General features: G+C 32.1%; 1 protein-coding gene across 2 annotated transcripts in view; it reads left to right on the forward strand.

The window, feature by feature from the left end:
* Positions 1-2,242: 2,242 nt before the first annotated feature.
* The window catches only part of LOC131068414 (immune-associated nucleotide-binding protein 9), a 59,512-nt gene continuing 47,839 nt past the window's right edge, over positions 2,243-13,915 (forward strand). The window contains exons 1-3 of one of the 2 annotated variants that reach the window (XM_058003605.2): positions 2,243-2,394; positions 2,506-2,698; positions 13,262-13,536. In XM_058003605.2, coding sequence (XP_057859588.2) covers positions 2,527-2,698; positions 13,262-13,536 — 447 coding nt within the window. In that variant the 5' untranslated portion in view covers positions 2,243-2,394; positions 2,506-2,526. The remainder of the gene's footprint in view (positions 2,395-2,505; positions 2,699-13,261; positions 13,537-13,915) is intronic. The other variant, XM_059218518.1, reaches the window with a different exon arrangement.

The following is a 13,915-nucleotide window of genomic DNA, read 5'->3' on the forward strand; positions in this document are numbered from 1 at the left end:
TTGATAGATAACATGCATTTATCAACTATAAAATAATTACTATGTTATTTATATGCACAAGGATGAGTGAAATCATATATGCTAGATCCCATAGTTGATTTGATTTCAGATGCAAATGAATGGTCTTGCAATCTAATTGATGATATCTAGAAATATAAAAATTGTGAAAATAAATACAAAATTATATACAAATATAACACAAATTTATAAAATAAAATATACAAATTTAGTTAAAGACCAAAGTGGTTGATAGGGAAATAGGTTCAATGTTTTATTTTTATTTTGTAATTGTAAAGATCAGGATTGTGACTGGAAGGACAACTCACACCAATATACATGATCTAGTTTAAAAACCAAGTTGAATCTAAGCCTAATATGATTAGATTATTATGAATTCAGTTACTATTTATTTTTTTTGGCAAAAAGATAAAAATATATTAAAAGGAAGAATTATAGAGTAACATATACAAAGCTAAGAGATTTCCAACTAATAGAGGACAAAACCACCCAAAAAACATGTAGGAGCCAAAGAGGCCTCCTAACAAATTTGGATAACTAAAAGGTCCACATGATAACAAGAAGAAACATAGAAGAAGCACACTCAACTTGCATCATACTAAAGAAAATTGAGAAGTTGAGCAGCTTTATGTGCTAAAAGAGAATCCAAATCAAAGACATGCCAACCACAAGGAGCATTTGATGGCCATTTAGCAAGCATGCCACCAACCTATTCCACTCACGAGGAATATGATTAAAAGAGATAGAACTAAAGCAACAATATATCTCTCAAATTTGGGCAACTAGGGATGAAAGCTACCAAGAAGAGCTCTTAGAATATGGATTCGTAAGGAGAGAGACCAAAATCATCGAATCCAATTCACAAATAACATGATTCCATTGTAACTTGAGATCCCATTGTAAGGGAAACACGAGAGCATGAGCTTCCATTTGATTGTTCATCCCAAAACCTATTCCCATTAAAAAAATAATTGCATAGCACTAGTAATGTCCCTTCCAACATGTCCAATTCCCATAGGTCCAAGATTCCCTCAAGAGGAACCATCAGTATTGATCTTAAGAAAATTGCAAGGAGGAGGAGTCTAGTGACCACCCCTGTTAATTTGCCAAGAGGAATGGTGGAGAGAAAGTTGAGAATGAGAAGCAAGATTCTCAAGAATATTCCCTAGTTGCAAATTTTGAACAACGCAATGTCAATAGGGGCAACATCCCCATTAAAAGAACACTTAGCCATAAGGGTCTCTTGTATTGAATTCATAATTTTGTACCCAAAAACATAATATAAAAGATATTGATGACCCTAAAAAATATCACAATTTCTTTCCAACCAAACTTGCTAGAGGAGGAAGGTACGACCAATATCCAAAGAAGCAATCTCAAGAGCAGGAGCCTTGGTAGGAGGGAGACTCAAATGTCTCGAGAAGTCAATCAAAGATGTAGCATGAATGATACATGTATAAATCAATTAAATCAAGATTGTGTATATAAACATAAAGATAAACAATGCATAAAACTAGATTTAAACAAAACTCAAAATCCAAACCTAAATTCTACATAAAATACACCATCTATAATTGTATAAATACATTAAATCATTACCCTATATACAAATTAAAACCAATTCCAAGATACTATTTTCATTATTAGATTTTTTTTTAAAATTCAATCTTCAATAAACCATTTGCTAACCTTGTCAAATCTACGATGACTTAAATCTAGTGTATTTTATTATATATATAGATTTATTTTCATTCTTAAAACATCACAAATATATTTTATATTAGATTAAGTGGGTAAGGACCCCAACCCTTATACATCCAAATTAAAATCACCAATCAAAAAGTAAAACAAGAACATGGAAATCAACCCCACCATCGAAACAAATATGTTAATTACTAAGAATTGAGTTTTAAAATTCGATGGGGACAGTGGTACTACTACATATGCTCTTTCTATCATCTTTGTGAGAGCATATGATGATAGGGCTAAAACAGCATCTTGCTTTTCATCCTCGGAAATTATGTGTTCTCCACTCATGGGTGAGGGTGGAATCTGATTGCGAATTATGTTTCCTTTGGAAATCTTGATATTCTTGTGGACACCAAAATTTTACGGTGGCCATTGATCATTCAATGGCCTCTCCTGTCTGCATCATTTCAGAATACAATCTTTACGCTCCTTTTTCTATGCTATCTCCGAATACATTCTCTTCTCCAACATAATATTACGTCATCTCTAGTATTGCAAATTTATTCCTTGGACTCTAACATGCCTTATTTCCTACGCAACCATTGCTTCTCCTCTTTAAATTCACTACAACCAGAAGAAATTTTCTGCTCTGGTCTTCTCTAGGATTAGCTGGAAATTGTTGAACTGGTGATTGACAGAAACACCCGTTTGAGATTTTTTAATTTGTTTCTTAATACTTTTGATTTTGTTGCTGGATAAATTTAGAGAAACTTGACGACATTTAATGTTGGTTCGCAGTTAAGTTTGGTGAAATTAATAATGGATCCCACAACTCTGGTTTTAATTGGGCGCACCGGAAACGGGAAGAGTACAACAGCAAATTCGATCCTTGGACGCAATGAGTTTACGGCTGAAAGCAGTAGTACATGTTGCCAGTTAGGGCAATGCGAGTGGAAGGACGGCCGAACTATAAATGTTGTAGACACTCCTGGTAGAGTTCAAAACGTTTTTCCAATTGCATTATATTTTATCGTGCATCTGATAAAAGTATTTTAGGCTTTTTATAAGTTTGGGTAGCCCTATAAGAACTTATTTATCATGAATTCAATTCTTAAGACATCAAAGTAGATTAAAGGTATACACAATTTAAAATAGCTAAGTAGTCCTGATGCTATTCTAAACTCTCTTCTTGCGTAATAAATACAAGTTATTTTCATTTTTTTTTCGTTTTTAATTTTAGACTTGAACAATCATACAATCATAATGTTGAGGTTTCTATTTTCTCCTCCTAACTCATTCAGGTTCTTCTATATTGAATGTTTTAGGTAGCGTGTTTCTTTTCAATGCTTTGCATATCAAGTTTTTAATTTTCATTGCATTTTAATCTGAGGAATTCAACATGGTGTTGTATGTTCTTTCGAGTGAAGATGTTAAGTGTTTCTATATGCATAATAAACCTATATATATAAAAACAGTCATCTTTTTTAATTATTTAAATTACTTAATAAAATACTTTTAAAGGTAATGAATAGTGGTCAAGTGTCTAGGTTAGGATAGCATAAAAAACTATTTTATATATAGATTTTATTAAGGATAGTATTTTGTTTCAGAATATTTCTTTTTATATTCTAACAAATGAATTGTATCATAATTTTCTTGTTAGAAAAGGGATACATACATACATACATACATACATATGTATAAGTAAGTATGCATGTATATAAGGAACTTTACTAGAAACCCATCTCTTCTACAAATCAAAGGAATCCATAAAACCACCAAAAAATAATTTTCTAATTAATAATATATTAAAAAATTATATATTGAAATGATCAAGTCCAATCATTATAAATAATTCCAAGATACTATAAAGATTAAGATAAAGGCAAGCACTCCAAATCCATAATAATCCAACTATGATTAATATAAGTGATCCATTTCACCAAAGAATATATAATAACATTCAATGAGGTAGGAATATGAATAAAAGATATATAATAAATTTTTTGTTTAAATAAAAGGATCTATTCAACAAAAGAAGCAAACCTCCAAGAAGAATCATAAAAGATCCAATTATTAAGGAGGATTAATAATCATGAAATCCTTTTCATAAAATCTCCACTTCCAAACCACATCACATGTCTTTTCTAGAGATAGAAGGATGGCTTGAGCTTAAATCTAATTATTTTTTCTAAACCCCATGAAGAAGAGAAAAATAAATGAACCAAACTGGTATTACCCCACCCAAATCCATCAATCATTGTTCCACCTAAAGTTTCATATGATGAGCCACTTGTGCTAATTGTTTTAAAAACTTAATAATATAAGGGACCTTTTTTCTACTATATTCAATTCATTAATAATTTTAATCATAGACCTAGAATGAGTAGGTCCAACTAAATATCTCAAATATAACTGCCTCAAAATCTAAATATCATTAGAAGTTAATATTTTTAGTGTTAGAAGAGGTACTAGTTAACTAGTTCTATTTTAGCCTTCTTAGTCCTATTCACACTATGCTAAAGCTCACCAACTATCCCAACACTTGTTTGTAAAGTTCCTACACTTGTTTCATATTTGGAGGGTAATTTAGAGGTTTATGCCTACTTTGTCACCTCTCCATCTTTTCCTTTATAAGAAAGAATCTTATGTATATTTTATAATCATGTTAATGTGAAATTTTCATATTTCTCATTTATGAGTTCTTTTAATTTTTCAAGTAGATATTGACTACTCCAACATGGTATTAGAGCAAGCTTGCAACTACTATCACATTCTATTTTAAAATTGTGAGGGGAATGAGTATAAAGTTTCAAATGGTGTATCTTAGAGTGAAATAGACATCACCATTGCACATAGAGTAGGCGAGAAATGGATATTTATATACAAAATCAATATATTTATAGAAATATTAAATTTTGTGGTTTTGAGGCCCGTTATTGGAGGCTTGTATGAAATTTTGTATAGTCAATTTGTATCTATATAATTGTATGATCACTATATTTTAACATACAATTTGACTTTCATCATTTTATTTTAATCTTTGTGCATCAATTTTTATACAAATTTGAATCCCTACATAGGCATATTATGGCATTTTTTATTTTTTTTTAAGGTACCACCTATCTAGTGTTATTTTCATTTTGTGTAGTGCAAACACTATAGGTAAACATATTTTGTTGTTGGAAACCATATTGTATTTTCTAGGAAACCTTATATAGTTTATTAATTGTCAAAAGAATATTCAATTGTGAAGAATATGTTTATTACTAGAAATAATATTTAGAGCCTATTTAAAAAATTCTCAAGAATGACATCAACAAAATATTCCACAAAAAACTGAGGCCATGGAGGTCCTTAAAAATCTATACTAGTTTCTTCCTTTTTGCTATCTCCTTGCTAGGTTTTGGCTTTTTTGCTGGTTTTTTGCTAACTCTTGATTTCTTTTCTAAATGGGCAATCTATAAGCAACTTTTTTTTGTTGATCTTTTCTAAAAGGTTTCGTGTCCCTTCAAAATCTATTTCTTCCTTAACCAAAAAAGTCAACAAAATATTTTACCAGTTATATAAATATTTTGATGCTAGGTGTCTACTAATGTTAGCATGACATCACCTTTTTCTCTCAAATTTCTTGTCTCAACTTTGGGAGCTTTCTTCTAAATCATACACACACCTATTTGAGTGATTTTTTCATTTTCTATTTTTATGGTCCTCTATCTTGTGGTATGTATTTTTATAGTATGATGTATGTTGTTTCAAATAGAATATTATCAAAGAATACCCTACACAATTTCCTTTTCTAGAAATTGAGAAGGCTTGTTGGCCTCATAGAACTCCTTTTTTGGATCCTTTTCTTGAACCTAAATGAATATTTGAGCTCTATATTGTCGTGATGTTATTTTTTCATAATTTATTTAGGAATTCCACATTCTATGTAATGTCTTATTTGAGAGTTTGTACATCAAATGCACAGTGTGCAATTTGTAATGCACTAAAGTAAATTGATACACCATTGTTATTTCTTTGATCTTTATTAATTACTCTATATAGTAGCCAAGTATAGTTAATACACCTCCCTTTCGAAAATATCTTTTTTTAAAAAAAATCAACAACTTCTGTATTGAGTAATATCTTTCTATGTATTTCTTAGTGATTTTTATTGCGAATAAAAGAATGCATTTTTGTAATAAATGATATTAAGGTTCATGCAAATATGTATAATAAAGAATGGATTTTTTGTAATAAATGATATTAAGGTTCATGCAAATATGTATAATTGTATGAAATATTTTTCTAATAGTTCAGGGTCATGTGGTAAAAAATCAACTATTTTGACAATCAATTTTAAGGTTTTTTAGGTCTAAAATCAAATTGTAGGAATCAATTTAGCTCCATGATGCTTTGATGGTAGGGCCATGTCCTAGAGTCACCTTAATTTAGGAAGGAACATGCATTCATGAATATAATATTATAAAGTCATCTTATCAGTATTCTTTATTTAAGAATCTATAGATTATAACTATATTGTGGAATCTTTAATACACTAAAATAAAATCACATATTACTATATCATTTTAGGTGGATTTGATGTTTAAAATAATGGGTATTTTGCCTTTCCATTTTGTCATTCTGTATGTTTGTAAGACATTGATGGTTTATGTCTTCTTTGTCCATAGCCTGACATAAAACTAGTAATAAATTGACAAACAACAAATAAGTCTATAAATAAACTCATATATAGTGTCATAAAATTGGATGTGTGTTCGTTAGGGATAAAATTTTATATTTAAATTGAATCATAAAGTATAATGGGGGTTGTGTAGTGTCGTAGTTTTTCTAGTAACTCATTCCTCATGCGTGTGTTCCTTGATGCACACCATTTTATCAACATATTATACATTTATTAGACTTGATTTTGTATCTAAATTTTTATGCACAATCTTGTACTTGAATTTAGTTGGCCTACCAACAACAATTCCTCATCCAAATTTAGGAGGGAATTATCATAGGTGTTATACTAATTATTCTTTAGTTTCAATGAAATAGTGGAGGAAATTCAACAGATCTAAAAAACATCACTATTATATCAAAAAGACATAAGAAATTAAATATTACCATTTATTTTAAAAATGATAGCTTTTTGGAAACCGCATTGTCCTAATCTTTTTGTAACTCCTATGGAGATTATGTTACTAGATTATTTTTTATATTATAATATTTATTTAGAGCTCCACATAAATTTTAGTATTTTAGTACAATTAACTTTTGTATCATTAGTCATGCTCTAGATAATAGTACTTGTTGGTAGTTATTTCTATTGATGTCAAACCTCATTATTGTAGAGGATATTGGAGACTATTGTTAGTGTAGTTATGGTATTATCCATTAGTGTCAACACTCAGATTGTCTATTTTTATTTTGGTTCATTTGTGTGCAAAGATGTGATGGAGACAACTATGGTGAAAATTACTAGGTGTTGTTGTTAATGATATGTTGATGATTAGATTTGTGGTATATGGATGGCCAATTTAATTGATGAAAGAATAAGTTGACTAAAAAGATGAATGTAAATATTTTTATTAAAAAATAGATAATTAGTTCTGTTGGACATTGTTGCTACTAGGATATGTTGTTGTCATTGATGTCAACATATTCTTGCTTCGGTGACTACAAACTGATTTATTGGGATTATGGTTTGGTGTATTGAGTATTTATACTATCACTATATTCTTCTATAATAGTGTTGGTGATCTGGGAAGCCTAATTGATCATATCATATGATCCGGTTTTGTAGTTTGCTTTCCTGATCAGTGCTTTGTAGAGTTCAGTATTTCCTCTAGTATATTCCGTTGTGATCAGATCTTGATCTGATATTTTGGGATATTGTTTGGGATGGTCTTGTGTATCTTCATTTCAGATGGTTCATGATTTGGTTGTCCACAAATTATCTTTATTTGTGATAGTTGTTGTTGTTTGTGTGTTCTTGAGTTTCAGACGTTGACAGATGAATATTTGATAAGTGGTGTTGGTGTAGCTGTTATTGATGATTCTAAAGTGCTTGGTGGTGTTTCCTAATTGTGTCCTATTTATTTTAATGACCCATATTGATCATTGTGAAAGTTATTGGTTATTTTGTTGAATCGGTGTTGTTCTTTGTGTTATGCGGTTTTCCTGGTGGTGTAGTGTGTTTCAGTTGATCTTGGCATGATTTCCAATGATGATGAGAGTTTGCGAATTTCAATTAGGTTCAGTTATTTCATGCAAATCATTATACTGGTTTGGTGGTCAATCTTTGTATTGTGTGATGTAATTTTATAATTGTGTGTTGAGGGTTTATCTGACCTTGCTGTCAAGGTTGATGGATTGTATAAATAGGTGATATTGTCATATAATTTGTGTACAAAGGTTGTGTTTGCATTATCAGAGAGTGGTGTATGTGCGAATAAGGATTTATCTTTCAATGTGAGGTATTGAGAAGAGATTGGTGTTGTAGAGTGAACAATTATGCTTAACTAGAACTGTAATCAAGCATTTGCAAATGCTATTCTTTTAGTTCATTTCTTCTAGATTGTAGTCTGAATCTTGTTGTAAGTCAGTGAGACTTCCCTGAGGGTTGTAGCCTTTTGGGTCATTATCTCTTGAGAAGTGATCTCTATGCAGTGTGCTTGAATGTATGTGCATTCCCCATTGTAATATTTTCACATATTACTATAGAGTATCATCTTATTGTGGGTAGGTTCCCACCGTGGTTTTTCTTTAACCGAGTTTTCCATGTCAAAATCTTGGTGTTGTGTGTTGTGTTATCAATTTTCTTATATTTGTTGTTGCTGTAGTTTATCAGATCAGTTTTTCTGATTAAGTTTGTAGATCCAGTGAAAACTGATTCACCCCCCCCTCCTCAGTTTTTCATCATTTTTGTTTCCAGCAATTGGTATTAGAGCTAAATCCTCTAGAAGAAGCTTGACCGCTTGAGGATATTTGGGATTGAAATTGGAACTGGAGGTGTTATCTTTAAGAAGGAAAGTCTAAGATTTTATGGAAGTAACTATGCTATAAGGAAGAACCAGACGGAAGTGCACTTGAGGTGTCTTGGAGAGGATTACTGGAATATCACAAAGAATGCCCATTCCGCTCCTCTGAAAGAACCAGTTACTGCAGATGAGATCAAGGAAGATGAACATAATATTAGAGTGAAAGATGCATTTTTAAGTGTCCTGAGTGATTTAGAGATGATAACTTTAATGGGACTTCAAACCGCACATGAGATCTGGGAGAAGCTTGAGACCTTGTATGAAGAAGATAAACATGTGAAAGTTGCTAAGCTGTAGAGTTTGAAAGGAAAGTATGAGATACTGAAGATGGGAGAAGATGAGAACATAAATACCTTTATGTCTAAGGTGAATGACCTTGTTCTAGGTATCAGATGTGCTAGTGGAAACTATTGGTTTCCAAATAGGATTTACACTATTTGATGCAGCAACCAAGTTTGTATTTCACTTATCTATGGATGAGCCAACTCCAATACACAACAATCTCCAGGACTTGGACCAATGGACAAGGATCTTGATAAATCCTTCTACACTTCGGTCTCTTCAAAACCCAGGAGGGTAGTCCCTTAGCGAATTTACAACCTCTGCACCACAATTGCAAATAACACTACAACAAAGAAGACAGTCTCATACAAGAAGACTCAACCCAAAGGAATAATGTTGTAGGAATGGCTAATTCCGCAGTGATCCTCAACCAATTGGAGCATGAGATGACAACAAACATCATAAAATGAAAAGACATTTGTTATTTATCAAGAAATATCAAGCCAAAGATGCCACAGACAAAATACTGATAACAAGAGCAGTATTTAGCCTAGATCAATGCCTTATTCCATTGGGAGATTGGATTAACAAAGTGCATATCGATATATGGTAGAATGTTACCCTAGTATGTAGATTTAAGATATTATTGTCTTACAATAAATCTCATCTGCAACCAAACCTAAAAAATCTTATCAAAATCCCTATACAAGTCCTATCAATCTATAATTCTATTCAAGCATTTTAATTAATCCTTTAGATTAAAGCATGAAATAGAAGCTACACACACCATAACAATGAGCTGAATGAAAAGAAACCCTTGATTTATTTTATTCAAAATATGATAGAATTATACATTGGAGAGAAATAGATCTGAAATTTATCCTTTTAAAATCAATTACTAGTTCTGCCAAAAACAATATACATTCCAGGATTCAATAACTTCATAGAAAATAACACTAAACTTTCTATCTATTTTCTCTATATCAGACTTAACAAATCGTTCTCAACTTCACCTATGGCTCTCTACCAAGAACCATCTAGAACCAAGAATCTAGAAACTAGAAAAAGATCCCTCTACATGGCCCTGAATTCTCTTTTATAAAACAAGGGAGCGAACAAGCTCCAAGCTTGAGAAAACCCACATCACAAGCTAATTTGACCATTTGTGATTCTTGTTACAACAATATTTCCTAGTGGTAAAATATCCTAACTGTCTCTTAAGACATTCTTTATGCTTATCCTTTTTAGTATTTGTCGAAGATGATGCTAGTGTTGGCTCATGATGCTTAAGATTAATTTCCTGAGGTAATAACTGTTGCAAGATTCCAAAACTAGGAACCAAGTTGTTATTTCTGCCAGTAACTAACTAACTAACTGCCTATTTCTACCTTATTCTTCACTTAAGTACATTCTCACCCAATTATTATACTCCTTTTCTAATGGCCATTCAAAATTCATAACCTCATCTTCCTTCGTCGTATATGGAGTATATTTAATGACTACTTGGTTGACTTCGCTCTCAAAAGTTTCAAAAAATGTTCCTATATTGATGATCTTATCCATACTATCCTCAAGCATATCTATATCAAAGCTATCACATATTAATTCTACTTGAGAATTAATTACCTTCTATGCCTATTCTTTCCATGACTGCAATTTTTTAACATCTCCACTCTCTCCCATAATCCTAGGCAAAAATGTGTCTTGCTGTTCATTGAAACTCTTCATCAATTTTCTGATTTTCTTCTCTAGCTTCTCTAGCACAGTCTGAAATTCTTGTAATGACTTCATCAATAAATAGGTTGGTTGAATTTCTTGAGGTCTATCAGCATGGAACTTGGAAGCCATGAACATCATTTTTAGTTCATTAGCTCTATGCATCCACTTATCAAATAATGACGCAACTACTTCTTGATCTCTGTCAAAATTATTTATGGCTTCAAACAACAAAGAATATAATGAATGAATATTGTGTAACCTATTGCCAATCTTCTCATTTAAATGGCTCAAAATTGTATTCACTATCTCCCTCTTTTCCAAGACAACTCTTTCCTCCGTGTCTTTTATTTAGTGCTTCAATTCCTTTATTTTCTCAAGCATCTAAGCCTTGGCCGGGTCAACTGAATATATAGGCTCCTAAATAATTGGTTCCAATGATGCAGAAGGTTCATATAAGTCAAATAATTCCTAAAACTCCTCCCTCTGGATGCTCAATGCTTCCCCTCACAACCCTTGAAATTGGATCATATTTATTTGCCATTGCTTTGAATAAGTCCACATCCATGAATACAATAGGTACAACTAACTTCTCCAAATCACATTGCCATGCCTATGAAAATGGGGCTGGTAAGTTCCTCTGACCGAACCACAACTTGAACATGCTTAGCCCTGACATAGGCACCCTTGCATCTGATATCTTATAGAGATTGTCGACTAAACCCTCACCCAGGGTCTGTCCATGTGCAAACCTTTGGCCTAGGTATTTATCATTTGCTGATATGCCTTTTAACTGGGCTATTGATAACAACCTTTCCTATAAAGAACTAAGCATTGAGGAAATTAAAGTAATTTCTTCAACTTTAAAACATGCCGGGGTCTAAATGGCTTCTTAACTTCAATATTGTTGCTCAGTTTGTGGTGTTTATTCACCGAGTTCATCATGGTCCGAACCATGTGCTTTAATTAATATGGCATATTCTATCCTTTCAATTCGATTCCCTCCAGCCCTGCCACATGTGTTGGCCTTCCTTCAGCTTTCGTCATTTGCAAGTCTTTGAGTTTTATCTCTCCTCATTTTGCTTCTTCCACATGCACCATATCTAGGTTTTTTCACCTGCATTGACGCCACTCAGGCTGTGACTCCTTCACAATTTGTTATACTTAATAAGGTATAGGTGGCAGGGGATTTATGATTTTTTGTGGCTTCAGACATCCCACTTAAGTGTCGATGGATCTCAAAAGCTATTAATACCACTTGTCTGAATTTAGCAGTCACTTGGTTGTTTTGGATGGTTCTTCAAATTATTTTTGATAACAGAGTGGGGTTGTCATTAGCGAAGTGGGGTCATCGACAAAAAAGGATGGCACGGTCAAGGCTCTTCCATCCCCCACCACAAGGTAATTAATCCACTGAGTGGTTTAATTTTGGTAATATCATGGCTTTATTCAACTATAATTGAGAGTTAATTGAGGAATCAGTTAAGATTATGGTGGGGGAAGAATCACTGAAAGCCAGAGGTTTAATCATGTTTGTTCATAATATGGGTTTCCTTTTTCTTTCAAATTGCATGGATTTTCTGCAATTAAATTGTCTATACCTCAGCCATACATACAAACAATTGTAGGAGGATGGAGTTCACCCAATGTTCTGTATAGAAAAGTATTTTAATTGGCACTACTACAAGTATTCAATCTGTTATACTTGAATCTGCACCTGCTGCTAAATATTCAGTCATCAGAAAATAGCATTCGTTCAAGATCAGAAAAGAGCATTCAGTCAAAATCATGTGTATCCATACCTTCATGTATAGCTTAGTATAAGGGTTTTGTTAGCTGGTGGTTGCAATCTTTGTTTAAGGCTATTTTTTTTATCTATTTTGATCTCCCAGTGATTGTTTTTTACGGCTGTTTGTTATTATCTCTATCTTGTAATTCAGCCTATGTGTCTTTTAATTAAAAAAATAAAATTATTCACTCATCTCACATCTACCCATCAAAACTTGACAACGTTATTATATCATAATCCTTTAGATGAGATAACCAAAATAATTTACACCAACAAAAAATTGCATGATACCCAGAGTAAGTTATCAGATAGATTATCATGTTGCAATGCTTTAAGTAGAGATTTCATGTTATAAAATAGCATAATATCTAGCGTACAGTACACTCAGAAAAATGAGAGCAATTCAATTATGTTCTAGGATGTAATCCAAATTGTTTGTAGACAATTACACTGTGTATATACATCCATTTAGCTACTAAATTTGTTATAGAATCAACATAAAAAATTCTCTCTTTTATTTTAGCGTAGTTATTCTGATTCCTTATAAACAAATCGTTTACTGAAACGTTCTTTATACACCGTGAATGGCCCTTAAGTCCCTAAGTAAATATTTAGCAGTTTTTCGACTCTTTTGTAGAATGAGTTTCATGTTGGACAATGCACTTTACTTATTGCAATCATGGAAGAATTTGAAATATATGCAAAACAAAACAAGTAAAAAAAGTGTTCACTGCAGGTCTCTTTGATAGAAACGCGAGTAAATTTACTGACAGAGAAATTGTGAAGTGTATTCAACTTGCAAGGGATGGTGTGCACGCATTCATTCTGGTGCTCTCAATTAAAAATCGATTCACAGAAGAGGAAGCTGATATTTTAGATATCTTACAAATGTTGTTTGGACCAAAAAGCATTAACTACATGATCATTGTCTTTACTGGTGCCGATGACCTCGAAATAAACAGCAGTTATACATTTGAGGACTATGTGAATGCCTCCACACTAGATCTCAAGGTTAGATCTCCTCTATTTCTCTCCTCTTTTTCATGTTTCTTGTATTCTGTGTTAATTGTGGTTGAATGCAGGAGTATATACGTGAGTTGCAAGTCCAATTTGATATGTAAATCACAAGATACACATCGACATTTAATATAACAAAAGAAACTGTTTCAGATTTTATGTAAGCCTCGCTTAGTAAATATAAATGGTGGAAGTTTTCCTATATTTATTCTCAGTAGGCACGGCTAGTTCTTAGAATTTTTTTTTAATATAAAAAAATTAGTGAAAACATATACATTTCAGGATTAAATTGTGTTGTGTGGAAGTGGATTTAACTCTCAACAATTTCAAATTGTATTGAAAATGTTATATTGAAACAATTTTAGAGTCATAG

Source organism: Cryptomeria japonica, chromosome 3 (assembly GCF_030272615.1).
Source record: "Cryptomeria japonica chromosome 3, Sugi_1.0, whole genome shotgun sequence".
Classification (NCBI taxonomy): domain Eukaryota; kingdom Viridiplantae; phylum Streptophyta; class Pinopsida; order Cupressales; family Cupressaceae; genus Cryptomeria; species Cryptomeria japonica.